Below are 22,210 nucleotides of genomic sequence, written 5' to 3'. Positions count from 1 at the left end.
GGGGGCAACAGAAAAACATTGTTGAAATTGGGTTTATTCCCATGTCGGCAGCGATTTGCCAACATAGGATAGGACTTGCTGATCGTTGGGAGTCTGACCGCTGGGACCCCAACTGATCGCAAAAATGGAGCGGCAAGATGGATGTCTTTTCATTTCAATGGGACTTCAGTGGGAAACCCAACACTCGGCTCTCTCCATCAGTCCCATTGAAAAGAATAGAGCCAACACAATGTCCATTAAAAACTGATCTGCAAAACCCCCCAGTTCTCCTGATCAGTGGGGGTCACAGTGGTCAGACCCCCACCGATCAGCAGGTTAACCCCTTCCTTCTACCACTTAAAGGTCCCCGGATGTTTATTTGCACACTATGTTGGTATGTGCTGAGGATGAAACCATTTAATGAAGACATAGTTAGTGAAATTCTGAAACGATGAAGCAATTGCAAATATCGGGTTTCCTGTCTGACGAGTCCGGGGAGTGTACAAAATGAAAGTTTAAAGATCAGGGCAAAGGCTGAACCCTAAGTAATTGTTATGTGGGTGGTTTCTAGTAGCCTAAATTGTGTCATCTTAGTCATAAGAGCTTGTGCACAAATCCCTACTAAAGCAGAGTACAAGCATGGAGCTGCACAGGGAGTGTAATAAGGTTCCTATAGAAGTCTATGGAGCGATTCTGCATTATGCGAAGTCTATGGAGCGATTCTGCATTATGCAAAGTCTATGGAGCGATTCTGCATTATGCGACGTCTATGGAGCGATTCTGCATTATGCGAAGTCTATGGAGCGATTCTGCATTATGCGAAGTCTATAGAGCGATTATGCACTGACGTACCATATCGCACACGATAGCAGACCATAAGTAGCACCTCAGATCCTCCATGGATATCTACTGTACGTGCATTGAGCCTTGTTCTATTTCTCTGAATTCTGTTGTTTCGGTATGTAACATGTATGTGTCACGAGTGGTAAGAACTTAAAGAAAAACTCCAGGTGAAGCTTAGTCACTGTGTTATACCTGAAGCCACCGAAACCCCTCTAGGTTGAGGCCCCACATTGCAGAAACGCAGCTTTTTTTTGTTGCAGATTTTGCTGAGGCTTCTTGAGACAAAGCCAAGGGATGGAAAGTATCTAGAAAGTTCTCATACTTCTCTCTTCTGCTCAATCCATCCTTGGCTTTGGCACAGCAAAATCTGCAACGTGGTGACCTAGCCTTAAAGGAACACTCCATGCAAAGCCGTTATGTAAAGGTTCTGAGGGGGTGGGGCATGACACAGGGATTGTCACCGGATTATACTCCACCCCCTGAGACCCCGCACCAGGGATTGCAGCTGTGCATGGATTGTTCCATTTGTAAACTACCCTAAGAAAGTCCTTTAAACGAAATGCATTAATAATGTCAATGTCTGGACTTTTGTTTCAGGTCAGTATGAATAAAGTGAAACGATATTTCACAAGGGCCCTTCACCGGATACAGAAGGGTCCGGGTTACACCTATAAGGAGCTGCTGGTCTGGTTCTGCAATAACACCAACACTCATGGACCCAAGCGAATTATCTCGGAGGGACCCAAGAAAAGAGTGATGTGGTTCATCCTGACCCTCTTCTTTGCTGCCCTTGTCTTCTGGCAGTGGGGCCTTGTCATACAAACCTATCTGTCCTATGGGGTCAGTGTGTCCCTCTCCATAGGGTTTAACACCATGGTGTTCCCGGCTGTGACCGTCTGCAATGCTAATCCTTTTAAGTGAGTATGGAGCGTTATCTATGGGGTCCCGTACGTTGCATCTACGACAGTGACGGGTTTGTCTGACTGTATCTTGCACAATGTAAAGTTTGGTCTCCTCTTCTAATTTCAGATATTCACGTGTTAAACCATTCCTACAAGAGTTGGACGCGCTGGTTCTCACAGCTTTGGACCGGATCCAGTACTCCAGCCAAAGGAACGGTAACTTGTCGTTTCCAACAAACACCACCCAAAACGTGACCCTTGACCCCAGTCTGTGGAATCACATACCACTGGTTGTCATTGACGAAAACGACCCTGAAAATCCATTGGTGTACGACATCTTTGATAGCAACACCAATTATTCTCAGATCAACGCGACCAACGACAACAACCAGACGACCTACGCCGAGAGGTTCAAAGTGGCCATTCAACTGGTAAGGGTTAAATGATATTAAAGGGATAGTCCATTCTATGGTGACCGTATGGTTTCAACATTGATACTTCAGTGAGCTGTCAGTCCGTCTTGGGATTCCAAGATGGAACTTAGCAGAGTTTTCAGAGTCAATGTCAGTTTAAAAAGGAACAGATCCCGATACAAAGAGGAAGGGGGAGGATGACAGATTTTTTGGTGACCGCTACGATCGGGCTTATCGATCACGTTGAATTGTAGTTTTAACCCTTCCCTTTCCAGAATAGTCAATATAAAGCGAAAGCCGTGGGTAATGATATGTTTTATAGGGGCAAATCCACAAATGTCCTTTATACCTACCATCCTTAGCGTTATAAAAATCCACATAAATGGCTCATAGTAGTGAACAAGATGTCCTAGCCACAATGCCATAAATGTGAAAGGTAAGTGAACCCGGGCGACCTTCGCCGCTGCACTTGTGTTTGTGTCCATAAATCAGTAAGTGGTTGCATCCTCTGGAACACGATGTGGTTATAAAAGGTTTCTGATAGGATTGCGCTTGTAAATCGTCACTTTTGTCTGGTCTAAGTGAACAACATGCCAACCGATGTGTCGCCAAAGCTAAATTTCTGCTTGGCTAGGTTGGGCTGTTTGGGCGGTGGTCTGTGAGTATAAGCAATCGGTAAAGTGAGGACCCCGCTTGTTGTCACCCCCCATTTCATCAGCGGGAACGTATAGGTGGGCATGTGCCCATTGACTTTAAAGTCTCCTCCACATGGGGTTGTCTTCTCCTGGACCACTTGGACCCTGTTGTGTTACGGATCCATTATCTGGTAGCGTTGAGCCCAATGGAGGATCTTCTTGATTTTTTTATTGCCTATTGTTATGTATACAGCCCCCATGCAGATTTAGGTGTCTTCATAGTTACTGACTCTGCGTATCTCCACTGTGTATATAAGATTTGTCGCTCCAGGGTCTAATACAGCAGGTCATAGGATGATAAATATACAGCGGGTCATAGGATGATAAATATACAGCGGGTCATCGGACAGTCTACATGTATTGATAAATATTGGGTCACTGGTCGGACGTATCAATGCCCCTTGTTCTTGCACCACATCAGCGTTCCAGCAGCTCCTTCTTCTAGTCCTTGTAGAAGATCGCCAGGCTACGACACGTGACCCGAGTGTCTGGCACTCACCGAGGGAGGCTGAGCCTTGTAAAACCCTGTCTGCGTACTTCTGAAAGAAGCCAGTAAACAATTCATTGGAACAGAGAGCATCAAGATATAATGTATTCATTCGGGATCAGTCTGCGGCAGGTTCTATCCAGATAGTCTAGGCCAGTTACTTTTATACACGGTTATTGTGTCACGCAATGAAGTTTCCTCCTTTAGTTTTTTAGGATACAGTAAACAAGAATTTTTCCTGCGGCCTTAGAAATCCCGACTGTTGTCATCTGCGTTTGTATAGGACTCCATTGCAAATCCTAGATCTGGCACCATTGTAGAGAAGTTCCACCAGTACCTATCGTATGGTGCAAAAGTTTTAGGCATGTGTGGTAACTGCTGCAAGCAATGCAGACAGTTTTTGGCAGAACTGGGCAGGGAAGTTGTACCCGCCTCCATCTTGGAGAACTAAGCACAGATCTTGATGTAGACTTGCTCCAATCCGTCTGACTCTTCATGTCCTCCCAGACAGACTGGGTGATGTTGAGATCAGAAGTCATATCAGCACTTCCAGGATTCCTCTTCCAGCATTGCTCTAAAGCAGGGGTAGGGAACGTACGGCTCTCCAGCTGTTGCAAAACTACAACTCCCAGCATGCACACTTGCTCTGCTGTTCTTGGAACTCCCATGGAAGTGAATGGAGCATGCTGGGAGTTGTAGTTTCACAGCAGCTGGAGAGCTGAAGGTTCCTGACCCCTGCTCTATAGACTTCCTACTAGCTGTATCTCCAGAAGGAAGAATACATGAACCGTCATCAATGTAAAAATTCTGTTCACCTTTTCTCCAGTGCACCAACAATGGGACGAAATGTCAATACAGGAACTTTACAAGCGGCCTTCAAGCCATCGAGGAATGGTATCTTCTGCAGTTTTCCAGCATCTTCTCAAAAATATCATTACACGACAAGATTGAGATGGGCTACAAGGCAGAAGACATGATCCTCACCTGCATGTTTGGTGGGGAGGCCTGCAGTTACAGGTACACGGAGGGCCGGGGCTACTGAAGGTTTCATGCAGATGCCGCACATCTTTATGCTGCTTATCCAAGAGATGACTTTCTAGCCTTACAAATGTTTTCTCTCTTGCAGAAATTTCACGCACATCTACGATCAGAACTATGGAAACTGCTACATCTTCAACTGGGGCCAAGAAGGCCAACCTCTAATGGATTCAGCTAACCCAGGAGCAGATTTCGGTAGGTTCATGTCATGTCGCTCTAGAGCTCAGGCAGGGCACGAGCGCCCACCCCAGAGCGCGTTTATTGGCAGGTCGGTGGATCACGGCGAATTTACCTAACACAGTAAACAATACCCTCCAGTTGCCCCCCAATTTAAAGCTCCCCCTCCAGTTACCCCTACAGTATAAAGGATGGCTCCTTGCTTCACCATTGTGTTCAACTCATCTGCACCTTGCGGTCTCCTGGACATACTTCCACCGACCAGGACAGTGAGACCAGACCTTTTTCCACTCTTGCAGTTTCAGCCCCGGGTTGGGGGTCCTCTTCTCCCCGATTCTGTGATCTAGTTGTATTTTTAACATTTGGCTTCTTCCCACCCCTGCTGCAGGCCACAGATAACAACCTCAAGAACCACTTGTGGTCTGGGGGCCACTTCTTTGAGACCCCTGCTTTAACACATAGACAAAGACTATCTAATCAAAAAAATTATTAACCAATAAGAGCTCAGTTTTCACTTTTGACACTGCTGTGGTCAGATTGAGATTGATCATACCTCCCAACTGTCCCGATTTCCGCGGGACATTCACGATTTCGGTGACGTGTCCCCCGGTCCCGGTTGGAGGGAGGTATGTCCCGATTTCAACTCAGATCTGCGTCTGGAGGACTCAGATCTGAGTTGAATACATACGCGACTAAAGCAAAGAGCTGTCACAGTTCAGCTACTTGCTTTGCCGCTGCACGCCGGCTACTGGCTATATAGACGCGATGTGATGATGTGGGGACATGAATCTGGGGGCAGAGATGGGGAGACATGAATCTGGGGGCAGAGATGGGGGACATGAATCTGGGGGAAGAGATGGAGAGGACATGAATCTGGGGGCAGAGATGGGGGACATGAATCTGGGGGCAGAGATGGGGGACATGAATCTGGGGGCAGAGATGGGGGGACATGAATCTGGGGGCAGAGATGGGGGACATGAATCTGGGGGCAGAGATGGGGGGACATGAATCTGGGGGCAGAGATGGGGGGACATGAATCTGGGGGCAGAGATGGGGGGACATGAATCTGGGGGCAGAGATGGGGGACATGAATCTGGGGGCAGAGATGGGGGGACATGAATCTGGGGGCAGAGATGGGGGACATGAATCTGGGGGCAGAGATGGGGGGACATGAATCTGGGGGCAGAGATGGGGGACATGAATCTGGGGGCAGAGATGGGGGGACATGAATCTGGGGGCAGAGATGGGGGACATGAATCTGGGGGCAGAGATGGGGGACATGAAACTGGGGCAGAGATGGGGGGACATGAATCTGGGGGCAGAGATGGGGGACATGAATCTGGGGGCAGAGATGGGGGACATGAAACTGGGGCAGAGATGGGGTACATGAATCTGGGGGCAGAGATGGAGGGACATGAAACTGGGACAGAGATGGGGGGGACATGAATCTGGGGGCAGAGATGGGGGACATGAAACTGGGGCAGAGATGGGGTACATGAATCTGGGGGCAGAGATGGAGGGACATGAAACTGGGACAGAGATGGGGGGACATGAATCTGGGGGCAGAGATGGGGGGACATGAATCTGGGAAAGAGATGGAGGGGACATGAAACTGGGGGCAGATGAAGGGTGTATATGAAACTGGGGGAGAGATAGAGGGGGGACATATAATTTACGGGTGACTGTAGGAGGATTATACTGTGTGTGGGGGCACATGGAAAATGAATGAGAATGGGCGGAGTCAACATAAAAGTGGGTGGAGCTAAATTTGCCTTGGCGTGCCGCACATTTTGTCTCTCTTTCAGTTCTTCAAGAGTTGGGAGGTATGAGATTGATTGCTATGGGCAACAAAGACTTCTTGTGATAAATCAGGCCCATCCTATGACAGGACATGATGGCCGCCTGTCGAGTGACAGTCACCGGTGTGTGTTTGTTATTATATTATACACGTAATAAAATGGCGGCGGCGTCTATAATGAGTCGAGATGAGGCCAAACAGCTCGGAGCATGGGTGTTGAGAATGATTTATTCTGGGACATACCATTTGGCGTAATTATAAGTTATTAACTTGTTCTGGAGATAATATGACATAAGAGTTAATAGTAGGTCGGCCATGGGTGGAGTAAAAGCTTTGCGTCAAACACTTTCCTCTCTGACGGTTTCTTGGGGCGACTTAAAGGAGTCTATCCCCTCCCCCATACCCGTTCAATTGTCAGCACCATGTTACAGGGCACATTAGACGCTAAACACCGAACCTCTGTTACATCGGTCACGAAAAAACTGTAGCATTGTAGCCTGTCGGACTGCAGTAACCCAGCATGGCCACTACACAGTGGATGGCGCCGTCTGTCCTGGCTCCATCCACTTTATAGATCTGACCCCAGTGGCTGCTGAATGTGAAGCCCCGAAGGTCAGAGCCCCATATTGATGAGAGTCTTGGTCAATAACAAAAGTCTAGACAATCCCTTTAAGACGCCACAGATCTCAACAATAAATTATTTTTAATGGAAATGAAATATGTGACCTGAAAAGTATCCAGAAATATCCGTCCGTGTAACCCGCTGTTATCTCTCGCCGGCCCCCGCACTCCGCGCCGCTGCCCAGAATAGATCAATGTTCCGACTGTTTCATATCTCAACAAACAGAATCTCCGGTGTCGACTTCTGGGTCTTCTGTTCTGCTCGTAGAGTTTACTTTCCTCGGATATCAATAGCTTAATAATCAAATATGATAAGAATAAAGGGGGTGGAGAGGGGTCTGCGGAGTGAATAGTCTGCCCCTCGCCCCTGTCTATCATGGGGAGGAATAGAGGGGGGGGGGGGGCAGGAAGCAAGAAATATATAATGTCACCATACTGTGACCAAATAAAGTATCCATATAGTAACCTAGAAGTAGTGACATATAGAAGCCTAGTGATTGTTCCATACAGTAACCTGGTAATAGTGCCATACAGTACCTTATTAATAGCACCATACTGTATCCTAATAATAGTGCCATACAGTACCTTATTAATAGCACCATACTGTATCCTAATAATAGTGCCATACAGTACCCTAATAATAGTGCCATACAGTACCTTATTAATAGCACCGCACTGTATCCTAATAATAGCACCGCACTGTATCCTAATAATAGTGCCATACAGTACCCTAATAATAGTGCCATACAGTACCTTATTAATAGCACCGCACTGTATCCTAATAATAGCACCACACTGTACCCTAATAATAGTGCCATACAGTACCCTAATAATAGTGCCATACAGTACCTCATTAATAGCACCGCACTGTATCCTAATAATAGCACCACACTGTACCCTAATAATAGTGCCATACAGTACCCTAATAATAGTGCCATACAGTACCTTATTAATAGCACCATACTGTACCCTAATAATAGTGCCATACAGTACCTTTATAATAGCACCATACTGTACCCTAATAATAGTGCCATACAGTACCTTATTAATAGCACCATACTGTACCCTAATAATAATGCTATACAGTACCTTTATAATAGCACCACACTGTACCCTAATAATAGTGCCATACATTACATCATTAATAGCACCATACTGTACCCTAATAATACTGCCATACAGTACCTTATTAATAGCACCATACTCTAACCTAATAATAATGCCATACAGTACTTTAATAGTACTGCCATACCATACTATATTCTAATAAAACTGCCATATACCACCCTAATAACAGTACCATACAGTACAGTGGTAATACTGCCAAATATAGCGTAATAATTATTCCATACACTAACCTGGTAATAGTGCCATATAGTACCTTTATAATAGCTCCGCGCTGTATTCTAATAATAGTGCCATACAGTACCTTATTAATAGCACCATAATCTAACCTGACAATAGTGCAATATAGTACCTTATTAATAGCACTACACTGTCTGCTAATAATAGTGCCATACAGTACACTGGTAATACTCCCAAATAATACCCAAATAATTGTTCCATCCAGTGCCATAGAGTACCTTTATAATAGAACCACGCTGTATCCTAATAATAGTGCCACTCAGTACCTTATTAATATCGCCATACATACTATAACCTGATAATAGTGCCATACAGTACTTTAATAGTACTGCTATACCATACTGTACTATAATAATACTGCCATATGCCACCCTAATAATAGAGCTATACAGTGTCCTAATAATAGTGTCATTCAGTGCCCTAATAATTGTGTCATATAGTACCCTAATTAATAGCACCAGACTGTGGTAAAATTTACAGTTCAATACAATACCTTATAGCGGTGTCATTCAGTGCCCGGATAACACTATCAAAAATTGACCAATTAACAAGGTCCCATAAAGGGCACATAACATAATGTGACATCCAGGACCCAGAAAACATTACCATATAAATAGTGTCCAAACATCACGGGCCAAATAATAATACTGAATAATGCCACAGCGCGATACACTGCTCAGACAATACCGCCATACAGTGTCTCAAAAATAGTATCAAATCGTGTCCTACAGTGAAGTGGAGCAGGATGGTTTTGGTGTTGGCGGGCCCTAAACCAGTGATCTCGGGGGCAGTGGCTCCTTCTTCACTAGGTTCTTGTAAGATTACTTGTAGTAACCTCTGAGACTCTCCTGTTTACGCTCCTTTCAGACTGTATCTCTTGTGTTTGGGGTTTATACACTGCCATGTCTCTTTTTTTGTTGCCGCAGTTATGTTAAATTACCTTTGTGTTTGTTTTTGATATGTAACACGCCTTCTAGGGCAAGAACTACCAACTTCTTCACATTGACCTTATCTTGGACATGTTTCAACTTGAGATCGCGAAGATTAGAAAACAAAACATCTTATCATTTCTTAGGAGAAACAGCGCCCCTCTTGTCAATGGGATGTTTCTGGTACTGCAGCTTTAGAACCAGACCACACCTGTGTACAAGAGGGACGCTGTTACAACAAAAGAAAAATTAAAAACTTTTTAACCCTTTTAACTTTCAGTGGAGACTTAGTATTGTATGGCACTATTATTAGGGTACTGTATGGCACTATTATTAGGGTGCTGTAGGGCACTATTATTAGGGTGCTGTATGACACTATTATTAGGTTATTGTATGGCACTATTATTGGGGTACTGTATGGCACTATTATTAGGTTACTGTAGGGCACTATTATTAGGGTACTGTATGGCACTATTATTAGGTTACTGTAGGGCACTATTATTAAGATATTGTATGGCACTATTATTAGGGTACTGCATGGCACTATTATTAGGGTACTGCATGGCACTATTATTAGGGTACTGTATGGCACTATTATTAGGGTATTTTATGGCACTATTATTAGGGTACTGTATGGCACTATTATTAGGGTGCTGTAGGGCACTATTATTAGGGTGCTGTATGACACTATTATTAGGTTATTGTATGGCACTATTATTGGGGTACTGTATGGCACTATTATTAGGTTACTGTAGGGCACTATTATTAGGGTACTGTATGGCACTATTATTAGGTTACTGTAGGGCACTATTATTAAGATATTGTATGGCACTATTATTAGGGTACTGCATGGCACTATTATTAGGGTACTGCATGGCACTATTATTAGGGTACTGTAGGGCACTATTATTTGGTTACTGTAGGGCACTATTATTAGGTTACTGTTTGGCACTATTATTAGGTTACTGTAGGGCACTATTATTAGGGTACTGTATGGCACTATTATTAGGGTATTGTATGGCATTATTATTAGGGTACTGTATGGCACTATTATTAGGGTATTGTATGGCACTATTATTAGGTTACTGTATGGCATTATTATTAGGTTACTGTATGGCACTATTATTAGGTTACTGTAGGGCACTATTATTAGGGTACTGTATGGCACTATTATTAGGGTATTGTATGGCACTATTATTAGGTTACTGTATGGCATTATTATTAGGTTACTGTAGGGCACTATTATTAGGGTACTGTATGGCACTATTATTAGGTTACTGTAGGGCACTATTATTAGGGTACTGTATGGCACTATTATTAGGGTACTGTATGGCACTATTATTAGGGTATTTTATGGCACTATTATTAGGTTACTGTTTGGCACTATTATTAGGTTACTGTAGGGCACTATTATTAGGGTACTGTATGGCACTATTATTAGGGTATTGTATGGCACTATTATTAGGGTACTGTAGGGCACTATTATTAGGTTACTGTATGGCACTATTATTAGGGTACTGTATGGCACTATTATTAGGTTACTGTAGGGCACTATTATTAGGGTACTGTATGGCACTATTATTAGGGTATTGTATGGCACTATTATTAGGGTACTGTATGGCAATATTATTTGTGTACTGCATGGCACTATTATTAGGGTACTGTATGGCACTATTATTAGGGTATTGTATGGCACTATTATTAGGGTACTGTATGGCAATATTATTTGTGTACTGCATGGCACTATTATTAGGGTACTGCATGGCACTATTATTAGGTTACTGTATGGCACTATTATTTGGTTACTGTAGGGCACTATTATTAGGGTACTGTATGGCACTATTATTAGGGTATTGTATGGCACTATTATTAGGGTACTGTATGGCACTATTATTAGGGTACTGTATGGCACTATTATTAGGGTACTGTATGGCACTATTATTTGTGTACTGTATGGCACTATTATTTGTGTACTGTATGGCACTATTATTTGTGTACTGTATGGCAATATTATTTGTGTACTGTATGGCACTATTATTAGGGTACTGTATGGCAATATTATTTGTGTACTGTATGGCACTATTATTAGGGTACTGTATGGCACTATTATTAGGTTACTGTATGGCAATATTATTTGTGTACTGTATGGCACTATTATTAGGGTACTGTATGGCACTATTATTAGGGTACTGTATGGCACTATTATTAGGTTACTGTATGGCAATATTATTTGTGTACTGTATGGGACTATTATTAGGGTACTGTATGGCACTATTATTAGGGTACTGTATGGCACTATTATTAGGGTACTGTATGGCACTATTATTTGGTTACTGTAGGGCACTATTATTAGGGTACTGTATGGCACTATTATTAGGGTACTGTATGGCACTATTATTAGGGTGCTGTACCTGTCAGTGGGTTAGTTGTGACAGAGTGTCTTCTGTGTGACCCCAACCATAAAACATAAAACCACTTACGCTACTATACTCTCTGAACTAAGGTAGAAAGAGTTGGTGCACAAAATATTGTGTAATCATCTCATCGCTGAGGGTCCGACCACTGGGACCACCGAGCGATCTTGACAACAAGGAAGTGCAAGAGTTTCTGACTACTCTGAGTGGTGGAGCACTCGGATGGCCGTCACTCCATTCACTTCTATGGGACTCCCAGGAGGGTGGTCTACAGCGGCCCCATAGAAGTAGATGGTGGCCCCACCACTGCGCTATATACATGGAGGACGTAGAGAATGTCACCGACTCCTGTTCTCTGAATAACCATTTATATCTTTTACTGAGATCATCATCGCACCACGTGACCAGATGTAGGTAAAGAGCAGCCTGTCCTCTGCTGACGGCAACTCCAAGACTGTAATGACTTTATTTCACTTTAATGGCTTCGATCTCCTGATGAAATGTGAACTTTACAAATATGTGATTATCACGCGGGGAAAGATTTCACGTGTCCAGTTGTAGAACATAATGTTACAGGTGAACAAGGCCTATAATATTAGGTAAAGTTACAATGTTACTTATCTGTTACTGATCTCACAGCAGCAGTTACATCAGGGCAACTCTCTAAGACTCCTCTAGAGCTGGAATCAAACTGCTGCCACTTGGAATTCATCAATACTATGTTAGAAGTGAAGAGTTTATCTAAAAATCACCCCAGCCCTGCAGATAGATAGGTTACTGTCACAAGTACCAGCATATCACCCCAGTCCTGCAGATAGATAGGTTACTATCACCAGAACCAGCATATCACCCCAGCCCTGCAGATAGATAGGTTACTGTCACCAGAACCAGAATATCACCCCAGTCCTGCAGATAGATAGGTTACTGTCACCAGACCCAGCATATCACCCCAGCCCTGCAGATAGATAGGTTACTGTCACCAGAACCAGCATATCACCCCAGCCCTGCAGATAGATAGGTTACTGTCACCAGAACCAGCATATCACCCCAGTCCTGCAGATAGATAGGTTACTGTCACCAGAACCAGCATATCACCCCAGCCCTGCAGATAGATAGGTTACTGTCACCAGAACCAGCATATCACCCCAGTCCTGCAGATAGATAGGTTACTGTCACCAGAACCAGCATATCACCCCAGCCCTACAGATAGATAGGTTACTGTCACCAGAACCAGCATATCACCCCAGCCCTGCAGATAGATAGGTTACTGTCACCAGACCCAGCATATCACCCCAGCCCTGCAGATAGATAGGTTACTGTCACCAGAACCAGCATATCACCCCAGCCCTGCAGATAGATAGGTTACTGTCACAAGTACCAGCATATCACCCCAGCCCTGCAGATAGATAGGTTACTGTCACCAGACCCAGCATATCACCCCAGCCCTGCAGATAGATAGGTTACTGTCACCAGAACCAGCATATCACCCCAGCCCTGCAGATAGATAGGTTACTGTCACCAGAACCAGCATATCACCCCAGTCCTGCAGATAGATAGGTTACTGTCACCAGAACCAGCATATCACCCCAGCCCTGCAGATAGATAGGTTACTGTCACCAGAACCAGCATATCACCCCAGTCCTGCAGATAGATAGGTTACTGTCACCAGAACCAGCATATCACCCCAGCCCTGCAGATAGATAGGTTACTGTCACCAGAACCAGCATATCACCCCAGCCCTGCAGATAGATAGGTTACTGTCACCAGACCCAGCATATCACCCCAGCCCTGTAGATAGATAGGTTACTGTCACCAGAACCAGCATATCACCCCAGTCCTGCAGATAGATAGGTTACTGTCACCAGAACCAGCATATCACCCCAGCCCTGCAGATAGATAGGTTACTGTCACCAGAACCAGCATATCACCCCAGCCCTGAAGATAGATAGGTTACTGTCACCAGAACCAGCATATCACCCCAGCCCTGCAGATAGATAGGTTACTGTCACCAGACCCAGCATATCACCCCAGTCCTGCAGATAGATAGGTTACTGTCACCAGAACCAGCATATCACCCCAGCCCTGCAGATAGATAGGTTACTGTCACCAGAACCAGCATATCACCCCAGCCCTGCAGATAGATAGGTTACTGTCACCAGACCCAGCATATCACCCCAGCCCTGCAGATAGATAGGTTACTGTCACCAGAACCAGCATATCACCCCAGCCCTGCAGATAGATAGGTTACTGTCACCAGAACCAGCATATCACCCCAGTCCTGCAGATAGATAGGTTACTGTCACCAGAACCAGCATATCACCCCAGCCCTGCAGATAGATAGGTTACTGTCACCAGAACCAGCATATCACCCCAGTCCTGCAGATAGATAGGTTACTGTCACCAGAACCAGCATATCACCCCAGCCCTGCAGATAGATAGGTTACTGTCACCAGAACCAGCATATCACCCCAGCCCTGCAGATAGATAGGTTACTGTCACCAGAACCAGCATATCACCCCAGCCCTGCAGATAGATAGGTTACTGTCACCAGACCCAGCATATCACCCCAGTCCTGCAGATAGATAGGTTACTGTCACCAGAACCAGCATATCACCCCAGCCCTGCAGATAGATAGGTTACTGTCACCAGAACCAGCATATCACCCCAGCCCTGCAGATAGATAGGTTACTGTCACCAGACCCAGCATATCACCCCAGCCCTGCAGATAGATAGGTTACTGTCACCAGACCCAGCATATCACCCCAGCCCTGCAGATAGATAGGTTACACTGATTCAAAGCAGTCATGAGTTGCCAATTTTATTGGTCCTACACTTCCCAAATGACAGTCATAGGACCTCCATTCCTACTACAGGTGATGGCCCCTAACATGGATATACAATAAATAGCTGAGATGGAAATACCCCTGTAAGGCTTGGAACACTTAGACCTATCTATCTCTGCCGGGTCCTTCCTTGACACCAGCTCTAGATCCTGTTCTCGGACTAGCTCCAGTAAGACGTGACACCATCTTGTGTATGACTTGATTTATTTCCCCGCAGGACTGACATTGGTTCTGGACATAGATCAGGAAGAATACATCCCATATCTCCAGAGCACAGCCGCCGCCAGACTCATTCTCCACCAGCAGAGAAGTTTCCCGTTCCTTAAGGACTTGGGGATTTACGCCATGCCGGGGACAGAGACCTCCATAGCTGTTCTCGTGGTATGTTGATGGGAACACATATAATACAATGCTATCTGATTGGGCGCCGGCCAGCTCCTGGTTTGGTTAAAACTGGGTGAATCCAACCTACGACAGTCGCATAATAGTTTCTTTCGAACATGTTTATGGCCGTTATTATAACAATGTCCTTTCCTTGTAAGTGGATGTTATCTTATTTATTGACTTTTAAGTTCTCAGCCTCCCAGGGAGTCGAGGTTGGGAGATGGCGGAGTGCGGTAAGATTCAGCACTCGGGTGTATAGGAGTTTATTTCCAGGATCTGATTACGAAATGGAACTGAGGACTGACCGAGTGTTCAGTATAATGTTACAAGACGTTCAGTTGACAACAGTCCGTGAATTTCCATCCTATATTCTCTTATCATTGGCAACTTTTTAGATGTTTCCCCCAAAAAATCAGGTTGACCGCCATGTTGAATGGATCAGGGAGTTGGATTTGTTGTATCTAATAGCTGGTATAGTCCCTGGTGTCCTAGTGTTTGCTGTATATATTCCCAGGTTACCTAGTGGTGTATGAAGCAACTAGTAGTGCATTTTACCATGGACATTGGTTGCTCTACGTGGTCTTCTTCCTCCTTCGCTGTCCACGATTGCCTGTGGACCTGCAATGACCACGTCACTGGTTCTTCCTTCAGCTTTTACTGCGACCTGCCTTTATCCCCTGTCTACTCCCTCAGTAAATTGGCCCTGTCCAATCCCTCACACTTAAGACATCTTTTCCTGTGGGAGGATGCCTGAGCAATAAAGTTTATAGCTTGTTAGTGTTTTATGAACATGTTATTTCTACTGTATATCTATATCAGAGGACAGGACGTGGATTACCCACATGCTGATCTCTGCATGTTTAGCCCTGACTCTGTGCTACCTGCCCTGACCTTTGCCTAGATACCATGGTGAACAGACTCCAGCTGCCCTGACCTCAGCATTTCCCCTGACCATGCCTTTTCCGGTCCTTTGTTGCCATGCACCACATCTCCTGACCTACCTGGGTCAACCTTCATTGAAGCCTGCTTGTTCCCTGCAGTGAAGTCCAGATCCATGTACAGGCATTAGAAAGTGAACACCTTAAGCAAAACCTTCAGTAGTCGACAACTAAGCTCAATGGATGTTGCTTTACAACATGTCATATACTGTAACTCATCATTAAGACGTAATATCAGTGCACTAACTCGTATGCATTTTCCTCCAGGACCAGACCGAGCACTTGGAGGCTCCTTACTCTTCCTGCACAATGAATGGCTCCGATATTCCGGTAGCAAATCTCTATGAAAAATACAACAGTTCATACTCAATCCAGGTAAAGGCAGAAGCTGTAAGACAGATGGATATAAGACATATTGTTTTGTAGAGGATACTTTATTTAGTGGTGACTTATAATGCACAAAACCCGGCGCTATCATTTAGCATTTTAAGAGTAAGCGGCGGAGAAATGTTTTTGATACAAACTGTCCATTCATTACATTAAGATAATAAGATAAGACAACCCGAGCGGTTTCCAGTTTGTGCAGGTGCTTTAGAAGGCGGGGTGCAATGAACACTTCCACAAGAGCCAATATGTATTCCACCATCCAGTAAATCATGCTGCAGATAACAAAGACCTTACATGTCTGATTTTTGAAAGACCATCCTCTCAGTAGTAATAGATTTTTACTCAGTGTCCATATCTTGTTTGCAACTTCTTCAAATAGACAATGATCACAGTGTGACCTCCTTATTCTAGCATGTATTGCTGTGCACACAGGAGGTCTGTCTCCTCTGCCTGTACATACTATTGATAACTACCGTGCGTCCATGTTCTTCTGCCCTGGCACTTGTCCTGTCAAAATCCCTTCTTAATATAGTTAAATAGACAAGCCAAAAATTCATATTGATAACCTATCCTTAGCATAGGTCACCAATATGAGAATAATGGGGGTCCAATACCTGATAACCCCACCGATCGGCTGGTATTTGCAGATGCAGATGGCGCCATACATGGTGTAGTGGCCATACTGTGCTATTACAGCTCAGCTCCCATTCAAGTGCACCTGGCTGAGTTGCAATACCAGATGCAGCCTATAGATAAGGATGGCGCTAAACTTTCTATTCTCGTACATTCCCTTTAAGAATATTTATATTTTAATACCGACGGAGTACTTTTAGATTTTGCTCCTAATAAATTCCATGTGGATAGGTGTAGACGCATCCTGTTATATAATCTGGTGTCCCTAAGAGTGATAGTCTAATGTTACCTGATGAAAGCACAAATGGCTCAGTGTTCAGGGCACCTGGCATTCATGCCTGATCGGTGTCCAGCAGAAACCATTAGCATGAAATAAGACTGGCACACAGAGGCTCGGGCAGCCCACGAACCTGGCAATGCACAAAACACCTGGTGAAAGTCTTTATCGGCTGCATATTACATGCACCTTACAAGCAAATAGCATTTAATCTTCAGGGTTACAATGGATTTTACTTACCGTATATTAAATACAAATGGTGCCAAAAAAAAAATCAGCCCACATTCCAAGGAACGGCTGTAATTTTACAAAGATGAAGGCGCTTTAAAGCGTTTGTCAATGTCCTTTTTGTTAGTAGGGCAATCGTGGATCATCTGTGATCTGTATCATAACCTGGCATCAAGTATGCAATCTCCCCACAGTGCCCCCGCAGGGGTAATAAGGAATTACACTGTTCTTACTGAATCAGCAGCTGCCTACAAGTATGTCCTCCAGTGCAGGATCTATCATTTGTATCTGGTCTAATAGATGAGGGTCCTGAATGGGGGAGGGAGGGGGGGTCGGTCCTATTAATAATTACTTATTAGCATTTCTGCAAATGCTCTATATTTGTGCTGCCTCCATATTTGTTGCTGTGCAATGGAAGAAAAAATATGGCTGAAATATGACATGGATCAAAGCGGAGGGCAGGGGTGGTGATGTCGCTGCCCATTTCACGCTGTGAAGAGAGGTGGGGGAGGGAGGCTGAAAAATCTACCAGTCAAAAGCAAATTAGAATCAATGGCCTCCATTTTTGTTAAAGACTCTCGTGAAGACTCCAGCAATGGACGCCATGAACCAGATGTCACATTGCACCATCTAGTTATCCGTAATCTATAGGTTGAGTAATACATTATTGTGTGTCATGTGACTTTGACTTCTCCCATCCCCCATTTTGGGCCACATACATGAGAACAGTTTGTACACTTGTGTTCTATTTATTTATATATATTCACGTATCTTGTCTTCTCCAGTCTTGCCTACGTTCGTGTTTCCAGGAAGCCATGGTGAAACAGTGCAAATGCGCTCACTATTTATTTCCACTCCCGGATGGGGCCCATTACTGCAACAACATGGAAGATTCAGACTGGGGTACGTAGAACCCACAAAAGGGAATACGGTGCAATCCCTGCTCCACCTGTCCTTGGGGTCACTATGGATAAGATGGGTCTGTAGCACCGCTATCCTTCACCCACCACTGTGCACCATTTCAGGGGTGTAGTTAGAGGAGGATTCAGCACCTATATGGACAGGGCATTGAATAGGGTCATGGGGGTGTCTATGGATTGGTAGAGAAGTGAGCAAATAGCTTGTATCCCCTAGGCTCCAATGCAAAACTACTATGTATCATTCACAATACAGGTGTTTTCCTATGTGACCCGCGGACCCCAAGTGCAACTCCCATCTGTAGGCCCGCTATAGCGTAGATTCCCACTAATTCATTCCCGTCTCTGTTTGCAGTGCCCTGCTACTACCAGATTTTTGACTCTGTGGCGGAGAGAGAACAGTGCATTAACCTTTGCCAGCAGCCGTGCAAGTAAGTAACAATCCTTACGTTCCCTATGCTAAGAGGCGAGATCCCTATATGATCTGTAAGGTAAATCTTCACCTTACTACTCCATTTTTTATGTAAATAGGATCAATATCTGTTCTGATTCACTTCCTATATTTCCTTTTATATTGGTTGCAGCTTCTTTTATATGTTACATTCTGTCCATTGTACAGTGTAGAAATAAATGATACAATTCTGCCTACCTGAAGCCACCACTAGGTGACGCTTTCCGCATACAGACGTATACAGCACACATTGACTGCAATAAAGGTATATAGATGATGTTTTTCTTCTCATTACAGTGACAGTAACTATAAAATGACCATCTCTATGGCAGACTGGCCCTCCGCTGCAGCAGAGGTAAGTACCCATACACAATGCTGCACTCTGGTAGTTTATCCATCCCTTAGCTATGAATGGACTTGACCACATTTCTGATCAATTATGCATAGTGTGTGGTTTCCAGATGTAACAAATAAAATATTCATGTTCTGAAGGTCCACACCTACAGGTCTAGAGGTGGGCATGAAGGGTCGAGGTTGGACCTCTGTTTTTGGTAGTCTTTGAACCCCTACGTCATACATGCACTGAATATATCCAACATAAGAGACGCCATTAATCTGGGCTCCAGGACTCCTCCCACTTGTATAACGGTTGATTTGTGTTTTTATTCCAGGACTGGATTTTTCATGTTCTTTCTTATGAAAAAGAAGGCAGCGAAAAGATAACAGTGAACAGGTTGGTTAATGGCGCCGTTCTTATATTACCCCTCTACTCCTCAATCTGATACATAGTTGCCAGTTGTAAATCCCATTAATATTTGGGGTGACCTTTGCCCTTTGCCTTCCATCAGGTCTTCTCGGTACTTGCTGCATTTTTCCATATCAGCTTAAAACTTTTGCACAGCACTGACCAGACCAGATGATCTTGTGTTTCTAATTAACAGCCTGGTAGTTTTTGGGCAATAGTTTATTGGGTTTCAAATATCCTGAACTGAAATGTTACTAATTGGCCCATTGATGTCACTACCAAGGTTCCGAGCTTTGGTTGGAGACATCTCAGGAGGTTCCAGTTCCTGGTCTCCCACCAATATTTTTCTAAGGACCTGTCTGATTGACCTGTCCCTAAACACATTACTTCTCCCATCTTGCTCAATGAGATTCCCTTTACCATTGATGGTCAATGAAGCCCACTCATAGACCCCACAACTGGTACCATCATGGAGCTCCACCACTCATGGCCACCTTTTGGCTCACATTAACTCTATCAATGTTTAACCCAACAATAATTTTGCAATTGCTAAATCTTTCGCTTCTTTTATCAGAGATGGCATCGTCAAACTGAACATTTACTTCCAGGAATTCAACTACCGCAGCGTTTCAGAGTCTGCGACCACCAATGTGAGTGTTGGGGACTGGGTGAAGGTCCGGGGTCGGGTCCTCAGGCCAAAAGAATAGGCTACTGGACAAGAAAGGGCGGGGAGGATGATATTCCAGTGAAAGGAACGCCTTGCTGGAGTATCTCTTGGCAATAAGACAATATTGATTTACGGTGGAGACAAGACTTAGGTGTTCTCCACCATTTTATTACTTGGTAAATCTCTCTGTAAATACCTCCGTCCATAAAATGTATTAGATGAAAGAATCCAGATTTAGTCTGATAAGTTCTTTTTTCCAGGTAACTCTCTGGATTGTGTGAACACCTACAAAACAGTGAAGGCCATTGCCAAAACTTCATTGTTATGGTGGGACGGGCCATGTACCGTCTAGGCCTTATGGCGCCTACTTTCCTGAACTGGGGTGTTGGTTGTCATTGGAAAGTCTGTATCAGCTGCCCATAAACTATCCTCTTTTCATTTTTTTTTAGAATATGGTTTTATTTGAGGTTTTTACCATAACCATATAGGGAGGGAATAGTGCGTTACGTGGTGGTCATAAATAACCATTCATGCCAGAATGGTTGACTGTTGTGGCACGTACTGTAGATGACTAATAGTCAATATGGAAGGGGCTCATGCTAAGTTACACAACCATACTCAACTGTAGATGGGTGTCCTCGGTGGAGGATCCCACTCTATGGTGTCCATATGGCCATACAGACAGTGGTTTTCATCCAACCTTTTATGATACCGATGTCCAGTAGATGAAACAATGGACTATATATTGATGGCGCTTTTTGTTCCATAGGTGGTATGGCTACTATCCAACTTAGGTGGTCAGTTTGGATTCTGGATGGGAGGATCTGTCCTGTGCATCATTGAGTTTGGAGAAATCATTATAGACTGCATTTGGATTACGATACTCAAGCTTCTTGCCTGGACCAAATCTAGAAAAGAGAAGAGGAGACGACCTGAGTTCCCTGAACCGCCACCTACGGTGTCTGAGCTGGTGGAAGCCTACACCAACCCTGGCTTCCAACAAGAAGAAGAAGTCCAAGTAGCTACGCCCATACCAGGCACCCCACCTCCGAAGTATGACTCTCTACGGGTGCAACAGATGGACGACGCAATAGAAGTCATATCGAGTGATGAGGAATGATAACTTTTGTGACTGCCACCAATTAATAATCGATCCTCCGCTGCTCCAATCATCACCTCCATGAGATCTACTAGTCACAACCGTCCTATAATGTATATTTTTAAGGAGAAATATTATATTTTTGGAATCAAATGAAGTCCCGTGATGGGTCGTTTTTCAGTATTGATCTACTCAAACGTTAGAATGAAGTTATGTAAATACTTGAAGTTTATTTCTGAAGCTGTGTCTTTGTTGCAATTTAGCTGCGGTTCGCTACGTGGGGCCTCAGCCTTAGACATCTTGAAGGATATAAAGTAGCACAGGTTATATTAGTATTATATTTGCCGATTTTCTTCTTTTTCGTGTACATTTTATAGTCTTTTTATATGATCATTTAATAATCCAGTGTATTCCGGATCGCACCGTGTGTTGGGGTCTAGATATATTGGGACACATTGATAAGTTGTTGCCATTTTGATGTTTTATTGTTGTAAATGTATTCACTTTATTCCAAATTCCGTAATAAAAAGAATTGAAATCCGTCGCGCTCTGTTCATGGCAGATTAAAGGATCCTTACAAAGATTAACTCAACACATCAAAGACGCCGACTAGACAGAAATTGATTTAGGAGAAATATTTGTAAAACTGAAACAAGTTCATTACAAAATGATGTAAATAGAGATCGTCACAATATCATATATGATCTTGCAACATCCCAAATGCATCCATTTAAAGGGATTGAACGTAATTATAAAATATGGACACTTTCTTACAGTGCGACTCTTGTCTATATCTTGCAATACCAGATGTAGCCAGTGGACAAGAATGGCGCTGTTTCTGTAAGAAAGTAGCCACATTCTTCTAAGTTCATGCAACCCTTTTAAAGGGACCTGTAAATTATACTGACATATCTGTTGGAGTAAATTGTAACATCAAATATGCGGTTCCTCTGTTATTCCTCCAGGAAATGTATAAATAA

The 22,210-nt window shown here is 43.9% G+C and overlaps 1 protein-coding gene across 1 annotated transcript; it reads left to right on the top strand.

Moving 5' to 3' along the window:
- The first annotated feature begins 1,422 nt into the window (after positions 1–1,422).
- SCNN1B (sodium channel epithelial 1 subunit beta) lies at positions 1,423–21,251 on the top strand. Its single transcript, XM_075285966.1, has 12 exons — positions 1,423–1,739; positions 1,852–2,155; positions 4,146–4,336; positions 4,446–4,552; positions 14,722–14,885; positions 16,094–16,201; positions 18,137–18,254; positions 18,624–18,699; positions 19,017–19,074; positions 19,391–19,452; positions 20,039–20,114; positions 20,901–21,251. The coding sequence occupies exons 1-12, from the start codon at positions 1,426–1,428 to the stop codon at positions 21,249–21,251; spliced, it is 1,929 nt and encodes a 642-aa protein (XP_075142067.1). The 5' UTR covers positions 1,423–1,425.
- The last annotated feature ends 959 nt before the right edge of the window (positions 21,252–22,210 follow it).

Source organism: Leptodactylus fuscus, chromosome 8 (genome assembly GCF_031893055.1).
Source record: "Leptodactylus fuscus isolate aLepFus1 chromosome 8, aLepFus1.hap2, whole genome shotgun sequence".
Classification (NCBI taxonomy): domain Eukaryota; kingdom Metazoa; phylum Chordata; class Amphibia; order Anura; family Leptodactylidae; genus Leptodactylus; species Leptodactylus fuscus.
This window is presented reverse-complemented; position numbering and strand designations above follow the sequence as displayed.

Coding starts and splice junctions, on each gene's coding strand:
- SCNN1B (XM_075285966.1), top strand. CDS start 1,426: ATGAATAAAGTGAAACGATATTTCACAAGGGCCCTTCACCGGATACAG. Junction 1,740..1,851: donor TGCAATGCTAATCCTTTTAA/GTGAGTATGGAG, acceptor TTCTAATTTCAG/ATATTCACGTGTTAAACCAT. Junction 18,255..18,623: donor CATGGAAGATTCAGACTGGG/GTACGTAGAACC, acceptor CTCTGTTTGCAG/TGCCCTGCTACTACCAGATT.